This window comes from Pyrgilauda ruficollis, unplaced genomic scaffold (assembly GCF_017590135.1).
Source record: "Pyrgilauda ruficollis isolate IOZ18807 unplaced genomic scaffold, ASM1759013v1 scaffold177, whole genome shotgun sequence".
Lineage (NCBI taxonomy): Eukaryota > Metazoa > Chordata > Aves > Passeriformes > Passeridae > Pyrgilauda > Pyrgilauda ruficollis.
This window is the reverse complement of record NW_024516653.1, coordinates 388,386-412,183: the sequence shown is the minus strand read 5'-3', so window position 1 is coordinate 412,183 and position 23,798 is coordinate 388,386. Positions and strand designations below refer to the sequence as shown.

The 23,798-nt window shown below is 39.5% G+C and overlaps 1 protein-coding gene across 3 annotated transcripts; it reads left to right on the top strand.

Moving 5' to 3' along the window:
* Positions 1-204: 204 nt before the first annotated feature.
* Positions 205-21,647, top strand: PRRC1 (proline rich coiled-coil 1). Of its 3 annotated transcripts, XM_041464267.1 has the most exons (10): positions 218-323; positions 489-543; positions 6,321-6,437; positions 9,287-9,676; positions 10,855-11,012; positions 12,552-12,654; positions 15,668-15,831; positions 17,255-17,358; positions 19,063-19,165; positions 20,119-21,647. In XM_041464267.1, the coding sequence occupies exons 3-10, from the start codon at positions 6,341-6,343 to the stop codon at positions 20,326-20,328; spliced, it is 1,329 nt and encodes a 442-aa protein (XP_041320201.1). In that variant the 5' UTR covers positions 218-323; positions 489-543; positions 6,321-6,340; the 3' UTR covers positions 20,329-21,647. The 3 variants fall into 3 exon arrangements, with proteins under 3 accessions (XP_041320200.1, XP_041320201.1, XP_041320199.1); XM_041464266.1 differs by lacking the exon at positions 489-543 and having other exon boundaries at positions 205-323; XM_041464265.1 differs by lacking the exon at positions 218-323 and having other exon boundaries at positions 330-543.
* The last annotated feature ends 2,151 nt before the right edge of the window (positions 21,648-23,798 follow it).

Sequence of the window (23,798 nt, the reverse complement as noted above, 5' to 3'; positions counted from 1 at the left end):
TAAAGGCACTACGTAATTCAGACCCACAATTTTCCCCGCCGCCCTCTCACACCGCCAACGTGGCGCTGCTGAGATCCCGCCTGCGCCGCCGTTATTATATGCGTGCGGAGCGAACCAAGCTGAGGGAGCAATACGGGGGTGCGACCCCCCCCGCCAGGGGCCGTTGGACCCGGCCGTGAGAGACGTGGCATGGCGCGGCGGCGGCGGCGCGGAGGATGCTGGGAGTTGAAGTCCGAGGCGGCGCCGACCGTGGCCTTCTTTCGTGTATCCCTGGGACGGGAAAGGCCGGGAAGAGACAGCACGGGACGGGGGGACTGGTCACGGTGAGGGCGCTTTTGGCGGTGGGAGGAAGCGCCGCGTTGTGACCCGTCGTTCCCGGCGGCGGGGAGGAGCGGCCGGAGGGCTGGGCCGGGCGGTGCCGGGGCCCGGAGCGGCTGCGGGACGTGCGGGGCTCGCTCCTCGTGTTCTGACCCGGCGCGTCCTTGCAGGGCTGCAGCGGCTCCTGCGCTCCGAGGGCTGCCGGGCTCCGAGGCTCGCTGTGAGGTGAGGGTCGGGGAGCAGCACTGCGTAGAATTCCCGGTGGGATTTATTCCGGCGCTCCGCTGGGTTCGCCGGTGCCGTCCTGCTGCTGCCTCAGGCCGGGTTTCCTGCGTGGAGAATCTGGGTGCCGGGTTGTTGGGAGCCTCGGGGCACCGAATTCCAGCCCTGCAGCGAGAAATGGGAGTGCTGGTCCTGGTAAAATGCCTGCGGGTTCATTCTTCACCCTCGGGAATCTGTTAATGCCGGGTGGAAATGGTGGTTCACTTATGGCTTTATTGTGGTGTTTCCCTAGGCATAATTTGCTCTTTGTATGACTGACTTGGTTTTATTATCGTACGGGAAAAACCACATCACTTCTTTTGGGAGAATACCTGTGAAAGTGCTGGAGCTGTTGGCACCGCATCCCGGGATATCCATACCCTGGAAAAACGCTGGGTGCGGGTTGTCGGAATGGGCTGGGTCTGGCTGTTTCTTTGGTGCTGTCATTCCATGGTGTTACATGGTAGTTCCCAGTGGTTCTCTTGCTGCAGCCTTCACCGCTGTGTGGAGTTTCGAGAGGGTTTTGTGACACCGAAGTATTTGATAGCAAAGGCAGGAGACACAGGGGGGTGTCGTCTGCTGCAAATCCTGAGGGCTGGCAGTGGCGTGGAAATGGGTGAAATTAAATAAGTGGAATTCTGATGATTCTGGTAAGGGCAGGCAGCCTTTGGAAAAATGGAGCCAGCTGGGTTTATGGTGTCTGTGGACTCTGTCTGCTCTAGTGACAAGGGAAGGCCGGCAGCCCTTGCTGTCATTCCTGGTGTTTCCAGCTGTCCTGGTGTGTGTTAGCTCTCATGCACACTGGTGAAAAGACTTCTCTGGTGTTGTTCTTGGGGTTTCTTTTAAGGTGAAAAAGTTGTGCAGGTGTTGTGGTTAACATAACTTCAGTGATGAATGCAGGGTCACCGAAGGGGCCTTGAAGATCATTTTATTCCACCACATGCCATGGGCAGGGACAATTTCCACTATCCCAGGTTACTCCAAGCCCTGTCCATCCTGGCCTTGGACACTTACAGGGATCCACAGCTTCTCTGGGCACCCTGTGCCAGGGCCTGCCCACCCTCACAGTCAAGGATTCCTTCCTAATACCTGGCCTAAACCTACTCTCTTTTAGTTTGAGTGTTTTTCACTACCTGCTCATAGTTCAGCGCATCAGATTCTGCATTAAGCTATACCTCAAAACATGTAAACTAGCACACTGCACAGTTATTTCATTTGTGGGTTTTCTAGCTTATTTCACATCTTTGAAGTGCCCACGTTCACTTGGAGGAAGCACAACTTAAACAGAGCCCCAAAATAACAAGTGCACAGGAGTGTTTACCTGGTGCAATCAGCTTCATTCCGAATTGGGAGGAAAGTTGACTTAGCTTTAGTCAACTCCTCCTCTAGGGCCTTAATCATGAAAAATTATCTGCCACCTCAGTTTCAAGTCAAGGGATCACCTCACACACAGGTGCATTGTTCGAGGTATGACATCAGTAAAGGGCCCAAAGTCTCAGAAATCAGGTACAGGAGAGTTCTGGGGGGGTTGGTTTGTTGGGGTTTTTTGTGTTGTTTATCCCCTCTCCTAATTGCCTATCTTTAAGACTTTGGACTTTGGAACAAGTCGTTCACACGAGGGGATTAAACTGATGGCCTCTCTGTGCACTTTCTTTGCACAGAGAAAAGTGATCTCCTTAGTGCTCTCCCTTTTTAAAGTGATGGGGAAAAAAAAAAAAACCAAAACACGAGGAACTTTTCAGATGAAAGTTTTAAACGTACTCAGGGTCCAGTTCTGGTTTTTGAAGAGTGTTGTCATTTTCTTGGTGTTAGCTGCACCTTATTCTGGACAGTTGTCAGTGTGTGCTTAGCCACGAGCAGTGTCTGCAGCATGTGAAAACTTAATTAAGTTATGCCTACTTTGATTAAAATCAAAACGTTTAGTGGCATTTCAATTCAGTGTTCCTGCTTAGTGGTTATGTTTCATTTTAGGCTCTATCTAGAAAGCAGTTTCCTCTCTTAGTGTGATTAAATATATTGTGGTTTGTTTTTGTGGATTTTTTGGCGGGGGTGGGGGTGTTTGTTTTTTATTTTGCTTTTTTGTTTGTTTGGGGTTTTTGCTTTTTTATTAGCAGGAGCACCTATTGAAACAGAAGATGGGATCAATTAAAGATGAGTGAAAATATACCTCATTGCAACCTCTGAAGTATAGCTGATTCTGGATAATGTGTTTTTATCCACATGAAATTTGCTAATCTCCATTTGTAGGTAATCTTATCATTAGCTGTGCATGTCTGTATTTTAGAGTAATAACCTGAAGAACGCTTTTGAAATGTGGTTAAGTCGTTAAGATTATTGCAAAATATTAGCACAGATGTAATTATTTTCTATTAAACTAAAGTGAAACGATGAATAATTTGCCATTCTACTCTCCAAATCAAATTATTTACTTCCTGCTTTTAGCACAAGCCCTGTTAAAAATTTCAGTCAGAGTTTTAGCCTGGTTTTCCATTCAGTATGCACAGCCTAATTCTCTAGTTGGGAATTAGGTTAATGGCTGAGATTTGGTTTTAGGTTAATGGCTGAGGTTCAGCTAGTGGGAATCAGTTCTAGAGACAGACTTTGTGGGTGTACTGTATTTCCTTTGTGTAATATGAGAGTTTAAGCATCATCCCTATAGTGTCTTCATTGTACTGAAAAGGATTTTTTTTAAAAGAAAATAATTGATCAAACAAAATTCATGCTTCTACTTCCTAAAAGGTTTGTTTTAAGGATAGCTGGTCACTGGAAATACATTTTTCCTCTATTTCTCATCACCATATCTACTTCTAATTGTCATATAGAAACGAACCAGGATTTCCTTCTAGGAAGACGTGGCATTATGGAATTTGCAGTTTCTGGTCACGAATCACTAGATGGCAGTACTAATACTGTTTTCACCTAAATTCCATGTGCTTCACTTTCCCTGTCTCTGGGTTTCTCCTTTGCCCCTTCAGTTTAGTAAACCAAAACGTTCTGGTTTGCAAGAATGCACAGAAGTCACTTCCTTCAGAAGTTAGGTTGAGTTTCCAGGTGCTCCCTGTTGCAAATTGTGTGTTTGTGGCATGGATTATGAAGAGTTATAATAATAACTTACAGGTTTTTTCTCAAGTCACCAGTTCTGCACCCAGCAGTCATTAAGGAATTGTAGGCTGATCCTACTGGGAAACTTTTGTCCTGCATCTCCTCTGAGGGAAGTTGGGAACCCCCTCTGGGATTTTTGTTGAGGGCTGAATACTGCTAATTGGTTTCTTGGGTCCTTTTTTCCATGGTTTTCTCCTTCCATCTATTGCTCACACGCCAGTGGGTTTGTGTATGCCAGTTATGTTCATAAATATTCTGTAGGATCATTTCAATAATCTGTGGTGCTGAGTTATTTCAACGCTGTGAGCTATTAGCTTTAAGTTCCCCTTTGTGCTTTCTGCTTTCCTTTGCCTATTCCTGTGCCTGGTCTTTACCCTAAATTTTTTTCTTTAAATTATTTGCTTTCTTCATAATGCAGTGCCTGCAAACCACAACTGGATCAAGTTGAAAAATCAGTGTACAGAAAGCTGTTTTTTATGCAGGCTCCATTGTAGTCAAGACATCACTGAAGTCAGTTCCATATGGGATTTTTATCATATTTCAGCAATTGATTTTTTTTTCACATTTGGGATTACTGTTTCTGTTCTGCATCTTTTTTATTGTGAAGTTAATAGCAAAAACCAGGTACAGAGTTATTTATATTTCTACGAATTCCTGACTTTTCAGATGTCAGGTGGCTTTTTGGGGAGTTGCCCTTTCTCCCACCCCCAGCACTACCACTGTAGTAAGTTTCTGAAAATTTGAAAAATCCTTGCACGTACTTTTTGGAAAGCTGCTCTGTGGAACTTTACCAGTCATTCTGCATGGCCACAGAATTTATTTTAAGTAGCAAGCACCTCTCAGCAGCTTTTAATCATGGCATTGGGTGAAATCAAGCAGCAGATTGCAAGAGCCTCAAAAAACGTTTCTAGGTTTTGGTCAGCAATTACTTTAATTGCACCATGGAAAATTCTTTCATGCTTTGCAGAGTATAACTGGAAGAATAACTTTAAAAATACTCCTGTGCAGAGGAATGTAAACTCCTGTAGACTGATTAAAATACAAAAAATTTTAAATTGCAAATTACTTTCCTTAGTAAAGTTTAATGGAAGAGTTTGCATTTCTTTGTTACGGGATGATGAGATGGACTTTGCAAGGACAGTCTGTTCCCCACCAGGCAGTTCTGACCCTTTCATCCCATCTGAAGAGAAGCCTTTAAGTAAATTAGAGATGCTCACAACCCAAAATCCATCTGTCATAAGAATTTGTTGAAGAGTGCTGCACATAAGCCATGTTGACTTTCTTTCCATGGCTGGACTGAAGCATTTAATCCTGAATTACTTAATGCAGATCACACTAATTTGTCAGAGGATCTGTGGCTTCTACTGTGTGATTTTGATGCTTTCATTTGTTTTGGAAACTCTTAGTGCTTGTCAAGACTGACTTTGATGTCCTGCTGTCTGGATTTTTCAGTTTGTTAATAGTAGTAATTTTTCCTTCACATTAAACTAAGAGTTGTATATACCTTTGAAACAGTGATGAGAGAATGTGGAATTTTTACTTTTGTTTTTTAAACAGAGGAAAGCTCCTGTGTTTTTGTAAGTGGAGCTCTTTTATATATATATGTGAGTATTTTTATTCAACATAGTATCTAAGCCTTTTCCTCTGTGAATTCTGAAAGGGAGTAAGCTGGCAGTCACCGATGTAATGGATATGGTGGAAAATGTTTTGAGCCTATTTTTTATATATATAATTACTTTATAAAAGACTTTTATTTTAGTAGAAGTTCCTTAAGGACTGCTGCCTGAGGGAGTGGTGCAGGTAGATTACCAGACTTGTGAAGAAGCAGGACTTTTTGTAAGATGCTGCTGCACTGAAGCATGGAAAATCTCCTGGTGTTCATGAAAATCTTAATTTTTCCACTTTTCTAAGACCTTTTACATTAATATTGTTAAATAAGCATATAGGTTAATTTTTTTAGAAGTAGTACATCTTAAATGTTTATTCAGATATGTCAAAAGATTCTTCTGGCCTTCAAAATAAAAACGAAAGCCTTTAATTACTGCCACTTCTGTTAACATCACCAGAGAAGTGTGGTGTAAAGATTTTACAGGAATTGACTATACTGGAAAACTTGGTGTCAGTATAATTTTAATCATGCTGGAAGTAACAGGTCCTGGATTGCATTATTACAGCTCAACAATGCAGCAGAACTGTACCCTGTAGTTAAGCTTTTCTTGCAATGGGGTATGGGTTTTATGATGTGTAATTACTTCTCTATTATTACTACTCCAAGTACCATCAGTATATTTTGGAAGCAGTAGCTGGGTAGGCACAGTAAGGCTTTTAGAAAGAGTCTGGGAGTTTGAGGTATTATCACAATGCTAAAAATAAAAGATACAGGAGAAGGGGAACAAACTGGGTAATTTTGTACTTGAGATAAGTCAGTAGTTTTCTTTTTTTTTCCTAGAGTTGGTATTTGAATTACCTGCCCTGTTCAGGAATGCAAATAACTGTGTTGTCGCCTTTGCATTCAAATTTAAAATCTTTTGCCTTGTTTCTCAAGATGCACTTATATTTTTTTTTCCCTCACAGCTTTTTGTAGCTGAAGGAAGATGATGGAAGAGCACTTTATATATATATATTTTTTCCCCTCACAGCTTTTTGTAGCTGAAGGAAGATGATGGAAGAGAGTGGGATAGAGACGACTCCGCCTGGCACACCCCCTCCAAGCACAGCAGGGGAGGCTGCTGCTGCTGCTACACCTGTCACTTTAGGTACAGAAACCTTTATTCAGTATTCTGAAGCACTACAAAGCCAGTTGCAATCAGCATAATTGCAGTTCTCTTCTCCAGGCTAATTGGAAGGATTTAAATTGTTTCTTAATCTGGAAGTGGGCACTTTATCTGTAATGCATCTGATATCACACAGAATATTTTTAGCAGGTTTTTTTTAATTCTTGAAATTGTTGTAGGAAGTGATGTGGATGCACTTGTATTTTTTAAGGATGCAGAGCCAGGGAAATAATACCTTCCACTACAGTCCACAGTTAGATGAGCAGCATAGAAGAGAGTTCAAACAGATTTACAGTCCTTTAGGGGTTAGTGATAAACCTGAGTAATCACTTGTGTTTTAATACTGATAGAATCCCAGAATGGTTTGGGTGGAAAAGGACTTGAAGACCATTTTGTTCCACCCCTGCCAGGGCAGGGACATCTTCCATTGTCCCAGGCTGCTGCAAGCCCCACCCTCACAGGGAAGAATTCTTCCTAATAATTTAAATCTGCCCTCATCCAGTTTAAAACCATTCCCCCTGTCCTGTCACTCCACCTCTTTGTAAAAAGTCCCTGCAGCTCTCTTGTAGCCCCTTTGGGCACTGGAAGGTGCTCTGAGGTCTCACTTGTGGAGGGTAATCAGGGTGCTTTTTTCAGACTTTTGCAAGATTCTGAGCACCATATTTGAATACCAGATACTGAATTTTTTGGCAGATGTGGTATTGTTGAGTCAGACTTGTGCAGTCTCTCTTGTCATATGCTAAAGGAGGAGTATACTGAGAAGATCTCAACCCACAACATTACATGAGTTATATAATAAAAGCAATTTTTTAAAATTAAAACTGTGGAAATGTAACCTATGCTGAGCAGTTGTTTTAGCTAGGATGAAAATGGATTCTGGAGTAGGCTTGCAGAGATGTTACCACATACAAAATGTACTTACTGCCTCATTCATATACAAGCAAAGAAACCAGAGCCAGAAGTGCATAAAGTGCTACAGGATGTCATCAATAAAGTTAATTCTATAAAAATGGTCTTTAAATACCATGGTTTTGGCAGTATTTTCTACTTACATAGGGAGTGGCCATGAAAGATTTAATATTTTTTTTCTGTGGCTCAGAGGTTTGCTGGCAACCAGTTAAAAGAGTTGTTGAAATTAACACAGACATTAACTTTTTTTAACAAAAAGTCTCAGATTTGCTGATGTTTTCTGGGTGATAAGAGGCTGTCAGCAGTGTACTACCTAGCTGATATTTTCAAAAAAATATGCACTCATAATTTGTCCCATCCAGGTAAAGGTGACATTTCAACAAGGAGTCATACAGGAAGTACTTACGAAAGTCATGTTTTTGAGAAACCATTTCCAAAACTGATATTTGGAAATAACTTCCATCATTCATTATTCATTCCTGCAGCCAAAACCAATGCAAGTGTTACATAAAAACTGTCAGATCTGTAGGCATCAACCTGCAAAGAGAATTTCCTGACCTGTGTGAACATCTTCCAGACTGTTTTCTATGGAATTTGAACACACTTACTAAAAGTATAAAAATTCAGCATGTTCATCTTGCAAGGGCAATTGATGGATATCAGGGAAGATGAAAATTTGCCAGCTAAATTCCAAGGAAATGCATGGTTTATGGGTGGAAGTGGGAAACAAATAGTATGGTAGAGCAAGCACAGCCAACGAGGCAATTCCTCCATGTGGATCTCTGTGAGGTATTTTCTTCAGCCCTTAAACCCAAGCATCAGAATTGTCTGAATGTAGGACCAGATCTTTAAATTCCTGCACCATGAGGTGTTAAATCAAGATGTAAAAATCACTGAAGTTTCTTCAGTTGCACTGCTCACCCTAAAAAAGTTACTATCAATGATTGTGTTATATAGTATGTTAGCCATTATTAGTTGATTATATTATTATATTGATAGTATATTATCAAAACAATTCCCAGTGTAAACAGAAGATGTTTTGTACTCTTAGGAATTTTTTTTTCATTTCTTTTTATCTCATAATTTTAACATTTTTGTTGTGAATGTGTTGTAATATACATGACATACTGGTACAGTGGTGCATGTAAACAATATATAAATAGACTTTACCTGGGGGAATGGATGCTTAAATTTTTTTTTTTACTGATGGGTGTGTGTGAGCAAGTTTCGAGACCATGGCATTAGTGTGATTTGCATATCATTTGAATGTTTAGGCTGAGGCCAGTGGGATGCTTAAGCTGGTTTAGCACGTTACTGCCATCAAAAAAGCCAATTTCTGTTTTTCTGACTTAATTTCCTGGCTTAATTTGGTTGTAGACGGGACAATTGGCTTATCCAAGAATCACCTGAAACAGGGAAAGCAGAGGGATCAGGGAGATGAGTGCCAGGGAAGAGAGAGCTGCCTTAGGTTCAGCCCATTTTCCAGTGCCACACCTCTAAAACAACTCCCACCCTCCCAGATATTAGAAATGTGTGTTTCATTCCTGAAGATGAGCACTTCCTGCACCCTCAGTTGATGGAGCAGTCACTCGGGAGTAACAGAGCTAGCCAGAAATTTCTGAGGCAGGTTTCAGCTGCTGTAAACTCAGTAGTCAAATGCTGACTTGTCTTTTTAAGCTAATGACAAGTAGGGTCATTCAGGAAGAGATGTTCCTACAAGATACTGTCACCAAGGATTAAGTGCCATTGGTGCTGTGTGAAAACTCAAGCAGAAGTTTCAAATTCACTTTGAATGAAAAAAAAAAAAAACCCTGACTGGTTAAAAATTTGTGAAATGTCTGAACAATTATATAACTGAATCTCTGAGATTAAGGCTTCTAAAATTCTTTTTTCTCTCTTTTTTTCCCCCCTTATTTTTGTAGCTTTTTCCAGCCCCCTTGCCACACCAAGCATGCCATCTTCTCCTGCCTACTCACCACCCTTGCCAGCTGGAGTGTCCCCAGTTCCTCCTCCCATGATGACCTCGGCCTCTCTTCCACTTGTGCCTTCTGCAACCGTTTCTACAATTGCACCACCCCAAAGCCCTGTCCCACCTCCTGCTGCCCCTGCAGCTTTCAGCACCCCCGTGTCCCAGTTCTCTGCTCCTCCTCCTCCTCTGAGCTCTGCTGCTGGTCCCGGCCTTCCTGCACCTCCCACTGGTCCCCCCATTTCAGGGTTTTCCATGTCTTCCACCTATGATATCACCAGAGGTCACGCTGGCCGAGCGCCTCAGAGCCCACTGATGCCTTCATTTTCTGCACCTCCTGTCACAGGTAACTCTGTTTATGTGCTGTGCTGTTTGTGGCTGTTTGATGGCTTATTATTATTCTTTTGGGTATTCTTAATTAATTAGTTGTACTTAGAAGAAGGGATAATACTCTTCATTAATGTAGCTCTACTCAGAAGAAATAGCCTTTAAAATACGCTCATGGTCCAGAACAGAGTCCACTTTAAGTTCTGGTGGCATTCAGGGTCTTTTGTTTGAGAACTTTTATTTTTGTTACCTTACACACCAAAGCCCAGCTTTTCTTCAGCTCAGAAAGCCACCTTCAACCATTATGTTTCCCCAGAATGACAATCACAGGCTGTAAACTCATAATTTTCAGGACTTTGTTCTGAAAATCTGTCTCTTAACAAGCTGTCTGTCACATGACACCAGCTTCTATTTTCTTGTTTGCAGCCACGAAATTGCATTGGGATAGCTAAAAATACATAATAACACATACCCTCCATGCAGGCAGTTGCTGTGGTTGCTGAACTGATGTCATTTTCAGCTTGTGGAATGGAAACTTCTCTCCTCAATGCAGTTGGGCCAAGCTTTTATTATTACTGGTGATATCTCTTTCAAGTAGTCTGTATTAAGAAGATGTCTAAAAAGAGCTATCAGTTGTGCAGCATGAAACAAAAATAACTTTCATTTAAGGCTAGTGTTGGAAAATCTGTTAAAATAAGCTTGAGTAATGGGGCAAAGGGTCTCACTTTATTTTTCCACTGTTTTAGTTTCTTTTGTTTTCCTTCAAAATATGTAAAGCTTCCTCTTTTTTCTACTACTATGGATTTCCAGTACTTTGTGTTGGAAAATTTACTTTTCCTATTGTATGAGAACATTCCTATGCCGTTGTTCAGAGACTAGCACTTGTCCCTCTCTTTACTGAGAGTTTATTATGAAAATTTGAATACAATAAAAAGCTTTTAAATTAATGTGATAAGAAAAAGAATAATTGTTTAACTTTGTACATAATGTGCAAGCAGTCTCAATTTTCTTAGCAGATATGATTGCATTCATTAGATCTGCTAGCCTTTAACAAACAGAATTGTTCTTGTGCCTCCAAGAAGTGAGGTGAATTTGCCTGGAATTGTTTTATTCTTCCTGCTATTTTCCTGTTAAACAATTACATGTTGCTTCAATATAACAAATTAAACCTTTGTGTTTTATATTTCTCCCTTACAGGTGTTTTGGCAGACCCCATTACTCAACAGGCAACTTTCTCTTCATCTTTGTCTCCTGGGACTGGTTCTGCAATCACTTTTCCTGAGGAGCATGAAGATCCCAGAGTATCTACTGCCCAGAGTGGAGCCCCTGCTGGAGGACTCTGGGGGTTTATAAAGGTAGAGGGTTTGTCTGCTACCTTCATGAGGAATTACCAGATCTGAGGGCTGAAAGATCCAAAGATCTGAGGGGTGTACATCAACACTGAGCTGTCTTCAAGAGCTGCACCACATTCTGTGCCATCTCACACTCAGTGTGAACGAAGAATAAAGAAGATTATTGTCCCAGTGCACTTGAAGAATTTTGGGTTTTGATCCCTTTTAAGCATGAAAACCTGGCAGAAGAAGCTGTGTGTGACATGGCAGACTGAACCCTCTGTTTCTCCAGTGACACAGTGTTAAAGAGGAGGACTAAATCTCCATCAGTGCACTGCTGAGAGCAGAGTGGTCATGCTGCCATTTTCAGGGAGAAATGTCTTCTCATGATCATAAAAACACATTTTCTTTCTTCCTTTAAGTAACAATGTTTTCCTTTCCATCCTTGCATTCCTCCTAATATTTGCAGTAGGTGGCAGTGTTCTAGAAGAGAACATTTTATTTGTAACATGATTCTTTAGCCCTTCTTAGAGTACCAGAGCTTTCAATTGCAAATTAATTGAAAAGCCAATCTCATCCACATTTTAGTGCTGTCACTAGAATCTAGAAGGGTCCTGTTTCTATTTATGGAGCATTAATAGTCTGTATTACTGACTCCAGTAATAAAGACTTTGGTTGAAGTATCAAGCATTCCATGTGCTTGGTGTGTTCAGTAACTACTTCTTGAGAATTTCTTAAATGAAATAATGAGGAATCATTAATTATACTGACACCATCAAGTTTTTGATGTATGTAAACCCACATCAGAGTCTGTGCTTTATAAAGGTGAGCTAGACTCTGGGAGATGTGGTGGGAATTTTTACAGAAATGCATCCTGAATTTCCTGTTGAGGAGCTCACGCAGTAGTTGCCACACTTATCTTTATTTCTGTTGTTGAAGTAATTTGATATACCCTTTTTCCTCTGGTGTTGTAAAAAATCATACACCTTCCTTTCAGATTTCCTTCAAGCTCAGTAATACTGAAAACTATGACAATCTAAAATGGACAAATTAATAGTCTGGAATCAGATGGGACTGTTTCACTTTCTTCAGGCATTCAAAGATGCCTGAGTAGTCCCATTGCAGTTCCAAGACTGATTTCCACATAATTGTTGGAATAACTTAATGTTTGGGATTGGTATAAAAACGTGGATTATTTCACCCTCTTTGTGCTAGGCAGATGAACACATAAGGGCATCTTCCACAGGTAGAAGCAGCCTGAGTGTTCAGGAACCATCTGTATAATGACTTTATGTTAGTTAGGCAGCCAGGATGCTGGAGAAGCATTGCCTGACTGTTCCTGCATTAATGAGGAAGGTAATATTTAAACCTGAGGTAGTAACAGAAAAGCCATGCGCTGGTAGTTATATCCTGCAGTGTTTGTGCTGAGTAATGCACAGCAGATGTTACAGAGCAGCTTAATTTTTTGTTGTTTTTTTAACTGTAACATTTTGAATTTCTTGAGAAGAAAAAAAAAAAAAACAACCCAGAAAATAATATGGAAATGTATTTGCTTAAATTTAGGGTGTAGCTGAGAATCCCATGGTGAAGTCTGTTCTTGATAAAACCAAGCATTCAGTGGAGACCATGATCACAACGCTGGATCCTGGCATGGTTCCATATATCCGTGAGTGTTTATGATAAACCATCAAGTATTGCTTGCAAATCCTGGAAATAGCCACTACTTCTGCACTTGAAGTGTAAAACCATTTCAGTTACAGGTTGAAAATTAACAAGAAAGAAAAGCTTTGTATTACTCACCATTTCTTATTTTACTGGAGGACAATGTGTTGTCACTGACCTGAGAGTAAAATAAGCAAGCAAAAGGCACCAGTTGTCCAGGGTGGTGGTTTGATTTTGGTTTTTTTGGCATGGTTTTTTTTTTTAACCAGCAGCCTGATCAGCTGCTCTCCATCCTAGGTGTGCCAGTACTGACCTTGTTCTGCCTATGAAAAAAGCTGGTCAGGAAACAGCTAAGACTGAGAAGAAACCATTAAAATTATTTTTTTATTATTTTGTTTTCCTGAGATTTTTTTTTTTCCAACTGAACCTATTAGCTGACCCAGCTCACTACTGCTGTACTAGTGCACAGGACAGGGGAAGATGACCTAATTATTGAGTAGTAGTTAATTGTCTTACATTTAAGGGAAAATTTCCCAGCAGCTGTCTATTGAGGAGGGAATGGGAATAAAACCAGTGAGGCCAGCCAGCAATGCCTTCTAAAGGTATTTGAGAAGAGTAGCAGGATTCAGGGCAAAGCTACAGTAAATGTTGACTTATGCACAATTTGACAAAGTGTATTTAAGGTTTCTATTGCAGTCATCACTGTCCCTTTTTAGAAACAGGATCTGTTGGTATCCTGGATAGTTTGACCCAGTGTTTATTGACAGAACATCTTTATCTGGAGGAGGAAGTAATACTAATACAATGCTTGGTTTGTAGGATTTAGGTTGAGTAAACTAAGTCAATGGTTACCTCTAAACTCTCTATAAAGTCCTGTTAGAAGGGGAGCATCTGTATTCCTCTTGGCCATTTATATACTGCATTGGTTTTGTAGTTTCAGGTTGTGAAAATGGGGCAGAGGTTTGTAAACTTAGCCTGTACTTCCTTGTAGAAATGTATTCCACAAAAACTGTGTCCTCAACAATCGCCCCACTTCTGTCTGCTCTCCCTCCATTACTACAATGCCAAAGGAATTTCATGTTCCTCTTGCCAAAACCTGTAATTAGAAAGCTTCTGGATGAGATGGTTAAAATATTTTTTTTTTTTTCCTCTTCTGAGCAAATAGTATTTCTGTAATCTCTTTCTTGAAAAGAGCTGAACTGTTTTCATTGGCACATGGTGAAAGTGTTATCTGAGCTGCAGTCCTGGAATAGACAATTTCTATCTAGACAGGAAATGGTCACCTCATAAGCATAAACAGTACTTTTACAACAAAAGACAGCAGGGAATCTTAAATATGGAACTGTCATTTCAGTTTATAATGCACAAGGTACAATGAAATTTCACATTCAGGTGTCAGAGCTTAACTTGATGTAAGAGTTCTGCCCTGAGTTTACCAGTTTATCTAGTTCTTACATTTTAGGTTTCCATTTTACTAGATTCTGTCACAAATGGTTTTTTTTAACCCATGTAATATCTTTGTTTAAGTTCTGTAGTATCTCTGATGAAAATATACATGCTTTTGATATTTGATGATCCATAATACAAAAGAACATATTCTGTATTTTGCAACCAGACATGAGTCACAGTTGCCATTCTTAAAACTGTTAGGCAGTAATTTACTAGATATGTCATGGATTAGTTTTTAACTTCATTAAAAGCTGTTGAACAGTATTTCTGTTCCTGAGCAGTCAGGCAAGGCTAACTTCAGTAAAAGCCTGCAATCAATTTTAAGCACTTGTTTAATTATGTTAAATTGATTTATATCAGGAAGGAATTAATGAAAAAGATAACTCTCAATTATTTTTAGTCCAGTAGTTGCACAGCATTTAAAACAATTGCTCCAAGTTCAGTGATCTGTACATCTAATTCCATTCAGCAAAGCAATTGGTAAATAAAATTATAAAAAATTACCCCAAACCCCCAAAATAGTAGGTTTTACTACTGTTGTAGCCTATCTGGTGTTTATTCGTAAAAATAAGGTTATTCCTGTAACTGAGGTCTTCTGAGTAATATGAGCCAAAAAGTTAATTGGTTTTTTTAATTAAAATTTAAGCTTTGGGTTTACCCTTATCAGTGGGGGAACTTCTCTTGAATCAGGATAAATACTGCAAATTCTGTAAGCTCCTGTGGTTGATGCAGTTTACTTCAGCAGCTTTCTCTGATGTCATATTCCACTTTTGAGGAAAGATGCAGCTGCTTGTGAGAAAGCTTCTCATAGCAGGGATGAGTTTTATTATGTGATTCTACACAATAAAAGTGATCAGCTGTGACAGACAGACGTGAGGTGTGATTAAGTCTTACATAGTCGTTTTAGATTTAATTAATGAATTGTTTTGTTTCATTCTGAAAAGGTTCAGTGAAAGCTCATGCTTCTTTATGGAGATACAACCCTATGGAAAATGTTTAGAAGTGTATACAAGCTTTTTGGTTCCATAGGTATTTAATATCTAAATAGAGCAATAAAATGACACTGAAGTTCACATTCCAAGGACAGCTAAAAAGTAATGGGAGTCTTTCTTTTAAATATTGTGTAATTTGGCTGCTGTTCACTGGATTTTATGACCTGCATTAGTGTTCTTTATCCCATTCATAAGAGTTTGCAGTATTCCTTGATGCTTCACAGAACACCAAAACATCCTTTGAAATGGATGTTTCTGAGTTATTTTCCTAAAGCTCTGTGAATTGTCATCTTGAATGACTGGTATGATTTTTTTTTGGGTGCTGAACCTGAAAATAGGTCAGTTCCTGCTGCCTGTCTTTCACCCTTGTATCCCTTAGTTATTCATCTGAATTTCAATTCCTAACTTAAATGACTTCTGCTTCATGGAAGAATTATTGTCCAGTGCATGAGAAAGAAAAAAAAAAGCAGCTGAAGAAGGTGTAGAAGTGTGTTTGAACTATCCAGCAGTGGGAAGGAGGAATATTCCATGTGTGGATGGTTTTTTTACAGATTACTTTACAAAATTATTTTGCAGGAACTGGGGGAGAGCTGGACATAGTGGTCACTTCTAATAAAGAGGTGAAAGTTGCAGCAATTCGGGATGCTTTTCAAGAAGTCTTTGGGATGGCTGTTGTGACTGGAGAGGCTGCACAGTCCAACATTGCACCACAGCCTGTGGGCTATGCTGCAGGCTTAAAGGTAAGTGGATATATAGCAGTAGCAAAGAGAAATTCACCTGGAGGATCTCATTTTCTGTAAAATGAAGTTCAGTTTCTGGGATAAGTAAACATTTTCTTGGGGGATTTTTTTGGTGTTCAGGTTTTTTGTTGCTGTTTGTTGGTGTATTTTTTGTTTGGGTTTTTGTGGGGTTTTTTATTGTTTTGTTTGTGTATTTTTTGTTTTATATTGTTCAGGGTTGGGGTTTTTTTTGGTGGTTGGTTGGTTAGTTTTGTTATTTTGGGGGTTAAGGAGTTTAGGGGTTTTCTTCTCTTTTTTCCCTCAATTTGGATCATTAGATCCAAAGTTTCCTCTTTGAAATATTTTCAAGGTTTCTTGCAAACACATTTGCAGCAAGTGCAGAGTACCTTTGTCTGTGTATTAATGCCATTTTATGTCAATTTTCTTGTACTGTCATTGATTGCCATCACGTCTTGCATACATTGTGCTATTTCTGTGGTTTCGAAGTATATTAGGCATTTTTTGAATAGTCTGTTACCAGCACATCACGTTGGAAATGTTAGAAATTAAAAGTCTCCAAGAGTGATTTTCCTCCACACAGATTCTGTAGATCAAAGACAGTTTGATCAACAGTTGATCTTCCTGAACAGATCTGTGTTCTCTTTGAAAAATAAGAATTCCCTGTGCAGCCTTGCCAACTGCTGTGCCACTCCAGAGGAAGGGTTAGCGAAGGTTGTTTCACCAGTTCTGACCAATAAGTGAAAATCCTAAGAACAGCTGTTTCATACTCTCTTTACTAAATATAACCAAATTAGTGAAAAAGGAAGCCTTTCCCCCTAACTGTTGTGGCAGTGTTTGCAGAGTAAAGCCTGTGCTCATAGCAGTGTATTATCTGATGCAATTTTATATTGAGATAAAGCAGAATAATATGTTCCTTTATTTGTTTATCTCCTGCAGGGTATTGTATATTTCTGTTACAACTTCAGAGCGATAACAGTTTTGAGGAGAATAATTCCTTTGTGTTAGTTTGAAATGTAACACAACAAATGGATTCTTTCCCTTGCTCTTACAAAGCTGGTCCAAAGCTCTTAAAGTCTCTAAACCCAAGAAGTTTTATGTTGTAGAAATGTCAAAAACCACAAATACAAACTGATGCTTTAACTGAGAGTTAAAACCATCACAGGTTAGGAATTCTTGTCACAGATTAGGAATTCTTTGCATGCTACGCTGGGTATTTTTCTTGGAATGTAAAAAACCCTTTAAAAAATTGAATTGGCTTTATCATAGGTTTTGTTACTGTTTGGGATTCCTGGCCTTTCACTAGTTTGGGTTGTTGGTTTTTTTCCTATTGAGTCATTTTGAAAAGTGTTTTTGGGATTGATCTGCAAGCACAGCACCAAGCTGTGGTTCAGAGTTTTGTCTAAGAGCTTGTGTTGCCACCCAGGGAGCCCAGGAGAGGATAGACAGCCTGCGCCGGACCGGAGTCATCCACGAGAAGCAGCCTGCTGTGTCAGTGGAAAACTTCATTGAGGAGCTGCTTCCTGACAAGTGAGAGCCTTGAATTTATTCCAGGAGGGTGGGAACACATTGGGAATATTCCTTGTTGACTCAAAGCCTGTAAGGAGCTGGTGGCAGTTTGTGAGGGAGAGGGAGAAGGAGAATGAGGAGAAGGAAGAAGGAGAAGGAAGGATAAAGAAGAAGGAGAAGACTTGTCTGAAGTATTTTGGCAGGCTTGGTTTTGGTGATGATGTTCAGCTTTTTGTCAGGCATCTTGAGACCTTAATATAAAGAAATCCTTGTCAGCTTTTGTAGATTGACAATGTAAAAACACGGTGAAGCGAGCTGAAAAAAATTAAGGAGCTGTAAAATTTGGAATCTGGCTAATAATTTCTGCATTGTTGTGTGCATCCTGCCTTCTCCCTCTGAAATTGTATCAGAAGAGCTATTGGGAGATATTCCAGCATTTAGAACAATATGATTTTATCAAATAATGTATTTTCGGTTTTCCTTTCACTGAGAATGTATTATTGCATCTAACTTGCACTGCACAGACATAAAAATGCTGTTTCAAAATGCATTGTATCTTGATTTTGTAACATGTTGTTTGACAGACAGATCTTGAAGCACCTTTATAATTAAATTCCAAAATATTAGGGACAATGCTGTGTTCTTCTTAATACAAACTTAAATAGTTTTCTACCACTGTTTACCGTGTTTGTACATGTCCAAAGGTGAGGAGTTTCAAGTAATCACCCACACTACTAATGATGTATGTCATACTTAATCCTCTTTGAAAAGACAATAAAATGTCTAAATCAGACCAGACAGAAATAAATGCTGAACAAAAATTAAAACGTCTTCCTACTTCTATTTACTTTATAAAATTCCTCATTCATATTGCACTAAAAATAGTAAATGAAAAAATAGAGCAAAAGGAGAGTGTCTGTCAAAAAAATAAAGCCCATCACATGGATAAAAATGCAAACATTAGAAGACAAAAAATACCAATAGCTTTGTTATTAATTGGAAACAAGTTATATTTAACCATGAGGCTTTCTCAGCAGTCTTTAATAGTTGCCAGTCAAAGCATTCCAGTGCTCTATTCCCTGCTACAAAGATGATGGAACTGCTTCTTCCTGTCTGGCTCCACTAAACTCTTACCATGAGGCTTATGTGGCCCAGACAGGCAGAAATGTTGCCCTGAATAAATAATTTAAATTATTGCTATAGCATTCGACTTTCCAAAAAATCTTCCATATGCAGAACATGAATGATAAATAGACAATTTTCTTAAAAATTGTTAGGGAAGGTTATTTTAATGAGAAATGTTTCTTGAAAGATTGAATGAAAACTGTAGCAGAATACCTGTGGCCAAGGGGTTATGTCTGCCCACACACCCACCCCTCCAGTTTTTGGGTTTTTTTAATTTTGATTTGTAAGTTTCAGGTAGTTTGTATTTCTGTGTATTATGCATTTTACATGTATACACATGCACTGTTATGATAGATAGATAGATAGATAGATAGATAGATAGATAGATAGATAGATAGATAGAAGGATGGATGGATGGAAAGTGACACATGCAAATTTCACTTGCAAAATACCACAACTGTTTTATGAGTTTCATTATTAAATTATTACTACACCTGCAATAGAGCTTGTAAAATGTTCATAATTCAACTTTTAGCATGTTGGTTTTCAACAGAGTGTTACTCAGTACTCAGAAATAAAACAATTTGCACATCACTGCAGGTGGTTTGACATTGGATGTCTGATTATTGAGGATCCAATTCATGGAATTCACCTGGAAGCATTCACCCAAGCAACACCAGTGCCTTTGCAATATGTTCAGCAGGTGAGAATATACTCCTTTTACAGTTTTCTTACCAATTAACAGCTGAGACATAAGACTGAAGTTTTAATTTTAGTTATGCTGTTAGTTCTTTCTGGAAGTTATTACACTTAAATATTTTCATTTATGAAATGAGGATACAAAATATTTTTGCACCATGTTTACAAATTAATCTTTAGGCAAAGAAGAAAAGCTTTATAGTAACGCTTTTCTTAGTCAAGAGTCTCATTCTGCAATATCTGTCACTTTGGAGCACAAGTTTTACTCTCCTGTTTAAGAACAAGAAATACTAATCAAGCAGGCAGCATGCTGTACTCTCTGAAAACTCTTTCCTAAAAACAAAACATTCCCATTTTCCAGATCAATAGTTGGACTTAAGTCCCCGATGAACACAGAGTCCCACCTAAAAGACAAGACTGATTTCAAATGTGCTATTTTGACACACGGCAAGGATGTACAATTCTGAAATCAAAATACTTAAATATTGGAAATACCTTGGTTCGTTTGAGTGGAAATAATGGGATGAACTGCAGTAGGGTGCAGTTCTGAAATACCACCAAAAGAAGTTTTTCTGGAGGTGGTTTATTTTTCTTTGGGCACAGACTGGGAATGCCTCCAGTCACTGCATGTTGCCTGACAGCAGATATGAGTCATTCTTTAGTTAACTCTGGCCTGAAAATTCTTTTAAAATAAATGTTTCCATGAAGAATTTATAACCAGAACTGTTTGGGGTTTGATATTCAGATTTTGTTTTGGGAGAGCAAATAGTAACTTAGGGGCTTTTTTCAGTAGCACCAATTTCTGAATAGCTGAAATTTGATTCTCACACCCTTTAATTTGCCAGCTCTGTTGATACAAGAATGATTCCTTGTAAAAGTCGGTTAAATCAGACGTCAGACGCAAATCTACTAATTCCAGACTGTTTCAGTAATCACTTCCCAAACTTTTACACGCAGGCCAAGAGTCTCACCCCTCAGGACTACAGCCTGAGGTGGTCGGGGCTGCTGGTGACGGTGGGCGAGGTGCTGGAGAAGAGCGTGCTGAACGTGAGCAGGACGGACTGGCACGCGGTGTTCACGGGCATGTCCCGCCGGCAGATGATCTACAGCGCGGCCAAGGCCCTGGCAGGGATGTACAAACAGCAGCTGCCACCCAGGACCGTGTGACAGCGGGGACACCCTCACACCAGGAATGCTGGGTTTGATTCTAGGATCGAAGTGAAAGCCCTGTGTTCCCATCCTCAGCAACGCAGATTTGTGATTTTTACTCTAAGCCGTCTCTGCTTCTTGAGAAGTGAAGGTGATTTCCAGGAGTGGAAGTGAGCAATTGCAGTTTTTAGCTAGTGTGTGATTTCCAGTATGATTCATAAAACAAACATGTATTTATGACTGCTACAGGCAGCATTGCAGTTTTTTAACTGGAATGTGCTGTGGTGTGACACCTTACCAGCCATTTGCTGAGACAGTTAGTTAGTATTCTTTCTAAAGGGGATATTTGTTTAGCTATTTCTATTATATTAGTAATATAAACATGTTGACAGCATAACATGTATGTTATATATGGATTTCAGTCCAGAGAGACTACCTTCTGTATTACATGTGGTTTTTGGGGCATGTGTTTAGGGGATACTTATCACCTCCTTGGGTTGGTGTCTGTATGTAGTTCTCAGGAGTGATGCCCAGTAGTCTCTACAGCACCTAAGAGTGAGCTGCTGAAGAAGAGCACAAATCCATGCCCTGTTAGTTGAAGTCGTTGCTAAATAATTCTGATTTCTCATTTTCTATGCTGCATCTTTCTGCTTTTTATGTAACAGTAATTGAATTCGTGGCCAGCTGAAGAACCACAGACAAAATTTCAAGTTGCTTCAGTGGGTTTTAGATCAGGTACTGCACTCCCCACATGAAATCATCTCAGCAGTTTCAATGACATGATTTACTCCAGTGCTTCCAGACGTCATCTGTTATATGTAATTATGTAATTTTTTCTATGTATTTACAGTTGTCAGTAATTTGATTATGGAAAACGGTCATGTGTGTATCACTTGCTTTGCTATTCTGGGTTTTCTAAACACTTTTAAGTCTGAAAGCTTTCATGATGTCATGAGTTCACTGTTTTTCATATAAGTTTTCAGTGGTGTCTGATTTTTTGGTGGCTATAAATACCTTCCATCTATGCTCACACAATCTTAAATCTTTACTTAGAAATATGGAAGTAATTGTGAAGAAAATATTTTGGTAATAATACTTTTTTAAGAAACAAAGAAACAAATACTTTTTGTTTGCCTTAAAGAAGCAGTTTTTCAGCTTGTATTGCTCAGCCTTTACCTTTCTTAGATGCTTTCAAAAAACATTTTGTACACAATATACTGTTAAGCCAGCTCATATTTGTACCCAGTGAAAGCCTGTCTATTTCCAAGTAATATATTTGGCCTTAATTGGCTTACTCTGTAAAGCAGTTGAATAAATGTTTTCCCTAGAGAATTGCATCTATTGTAAAGGCTTGGTTTTTTTTACAGATGATGAACATCTTTATTGAAGTTGTATTTGCATGGTCAGTTTGCAGATTTGTCACATACTAAACAAGCAAACATGATCCAGCTCTCAGTCTTGAGGTCCCTCACTGAGACTGCTTCTTTCCATGTTAAACCAAAAAGGTGACAGAGAGTTTTCTTTGTCATTATGCAGCAAAAGTATCTTTGCATTTACTGTCAGTTCAATTTGCGGCATATAATAAATTGATTGCTGCTGTTTTACCCCCTGCTGGCAGCATCTGTGATGCAAAGGAGGAGGACATGAAGTCATCAGTAGGTTTAGGTGCCCTGGCATGGCTTAAAATTAAAACTGAAGAGGAACAACCCTTTCTCCCTTTCCTGCCCCTGGCCTTTGCTTTTTAAGAGGTGGGAGGAGTAGAGAAAGATGATGTGGTGAAGTGAAATGGTTTTTATCTGCCTCATGAAGATCTTGTGATTTATTTTTGACAGCTCCCAAAAGAATTTAAATGGTGTAGCTTTGCAACTACCTATTAGTTCTTTCCCTTTGGGGAGCATTATTTGCTTGTGTATTGAAAAGCAACATCCTCACAGGAACACCACAAGCTCAGCTTCTTCCCTGAGAGGCCAAGGGAAAGAAAAATGTCTGGACTGTGGTCTGGGAGGCTAAAAAGTTGGAAATTGCTTCCTGCATTTTTCTAGAGGCCTTGCTCTGGGTCTGAGTTACATGGATAAATTCTGAACCATGTTATGGAGACTTCAGCTTTTTACCACCCCCAGGGTTGTGCTGTGGGCAATAATAAGAGAGAAAGCTCAACAGGGGTGTTAAATTTATACACTGATCAATGTAGAAAAGCAGAGACACTTTGGACACGTAACTTTTGTTGCAATTCTCAACTGCCACATCGTGGCAGGGGGTGACTTGTAAGTGCAGCTGCAGAAGACATTTCTGCTGAGTTTGCTCCGATGTGTCAGAATAAATCATAAAAACTAGTAAATGTATTACTATTATACTACCATTTTTAAACTGTGTTTCACATTAAAAAAACCAGCCGTGCTCTTTGAGTTTGCATTACATTAAGAAGATCTATGAGGTCCTTAAACTGAGATTCTATAAAATGCTGGAAAAAGTTCTGCACTTGTTGCTGCTTTTGTTGAGAAGTTACTGCTCTGTTCCTGGCCTCAGTTTTTCATCACAGCAGTGCTCAGAACAGCATGGCTCTGTCAGAAAAACCATGGATATAAAATTCCCCACACATTTCTGTTGGAATTAGTCTGATAGCTTTCACCCAGCTGCCTCTCTCAAGATTGGCCCTAAATGTCTGTGAAGGGATGGGGCGTGTGGGGTCTGATGGAACAGCAATTACAGCTTGGTGGAACATCTTGGACCAAAATCAGGAACAAAACAGCCTCAATAACTGCTCATACACTTTCCATGGTGTTCTCCTTCATCAAAAGGCTTTTAGAAATAATAATACCAGTTACCTTTTTTAGACTCCTGCTCAATTTAGGCAAGACAGTAAGGAGTGGCAGAAGAGGACAAAGAAAAGAACAGTGTGTGGAAGGATGTGAAAGCAATCAGGAGAGTGCCAGAGAAATAGGAATGTCTGGTGAATCCTGAATGCAGGAGGTGATAGAGGGTAGTTGATAAATCAGGAATATGGAATAACTCCTGCTGCCAATTTTGGCCATCTTTAGAAGAGCACAAACAGAAACATGCAAATCTTGCAGCAGAGACATTTAGCACAGATGTGATTCTCCATCTTTGTCTAATGAAGTTTACAAGTGGCTTTTGATGTTTACCCCTCCACGCAGCATAGGGGAGGTTTTTCAGAGGTGTTTTTCAAGTGGAAGATTTCTGAAGGATTTCTGTAAGTATAAACCTGTGAAAATGAGAATTTTTGTAACAGTTCTTGAGGATATTAGTAAAAGTACTCCCATTTTTATCATAATAGTAAACTTTGCAGGTGAAAGTAAGGCATCACTGAGTAGTGTTCATTCTTCACCACAGAACTCTTTGTGTTCAGTTTGCAATTACCTTTAATAATTTTGACTGAGCAAATTTTAAAAAAAAAAAGGTTTTGTTAATTTCCTACTGTTAGCAGACACAGGAACAATGTAAATGAGAACATTCTGTATCCCATGAAA

Coding starts and splice junctions, on each gene's coding strand:
- PRRC1 (XM_041464266.1), top strand. CDS start 6,341: ATGATGGAAGAGAGTGGGATAGAGACGACTCCGCCTGGCACACCCCCT. Junction 9,677..10,854: donor TTCTGCACCTCCTGTCACAG/GTAACTCTGTTT, acceptor TCTCCCTTACAG/GTGTTTTGGCAGACCCCATT. Junction 15,832..17,254: donor GCTATGCTGCAGGCTTAAAG/GTAAGTGGATAT, acceptor GTTGCCACCCAG/GGAGCCCAGGAGAGGATAGA.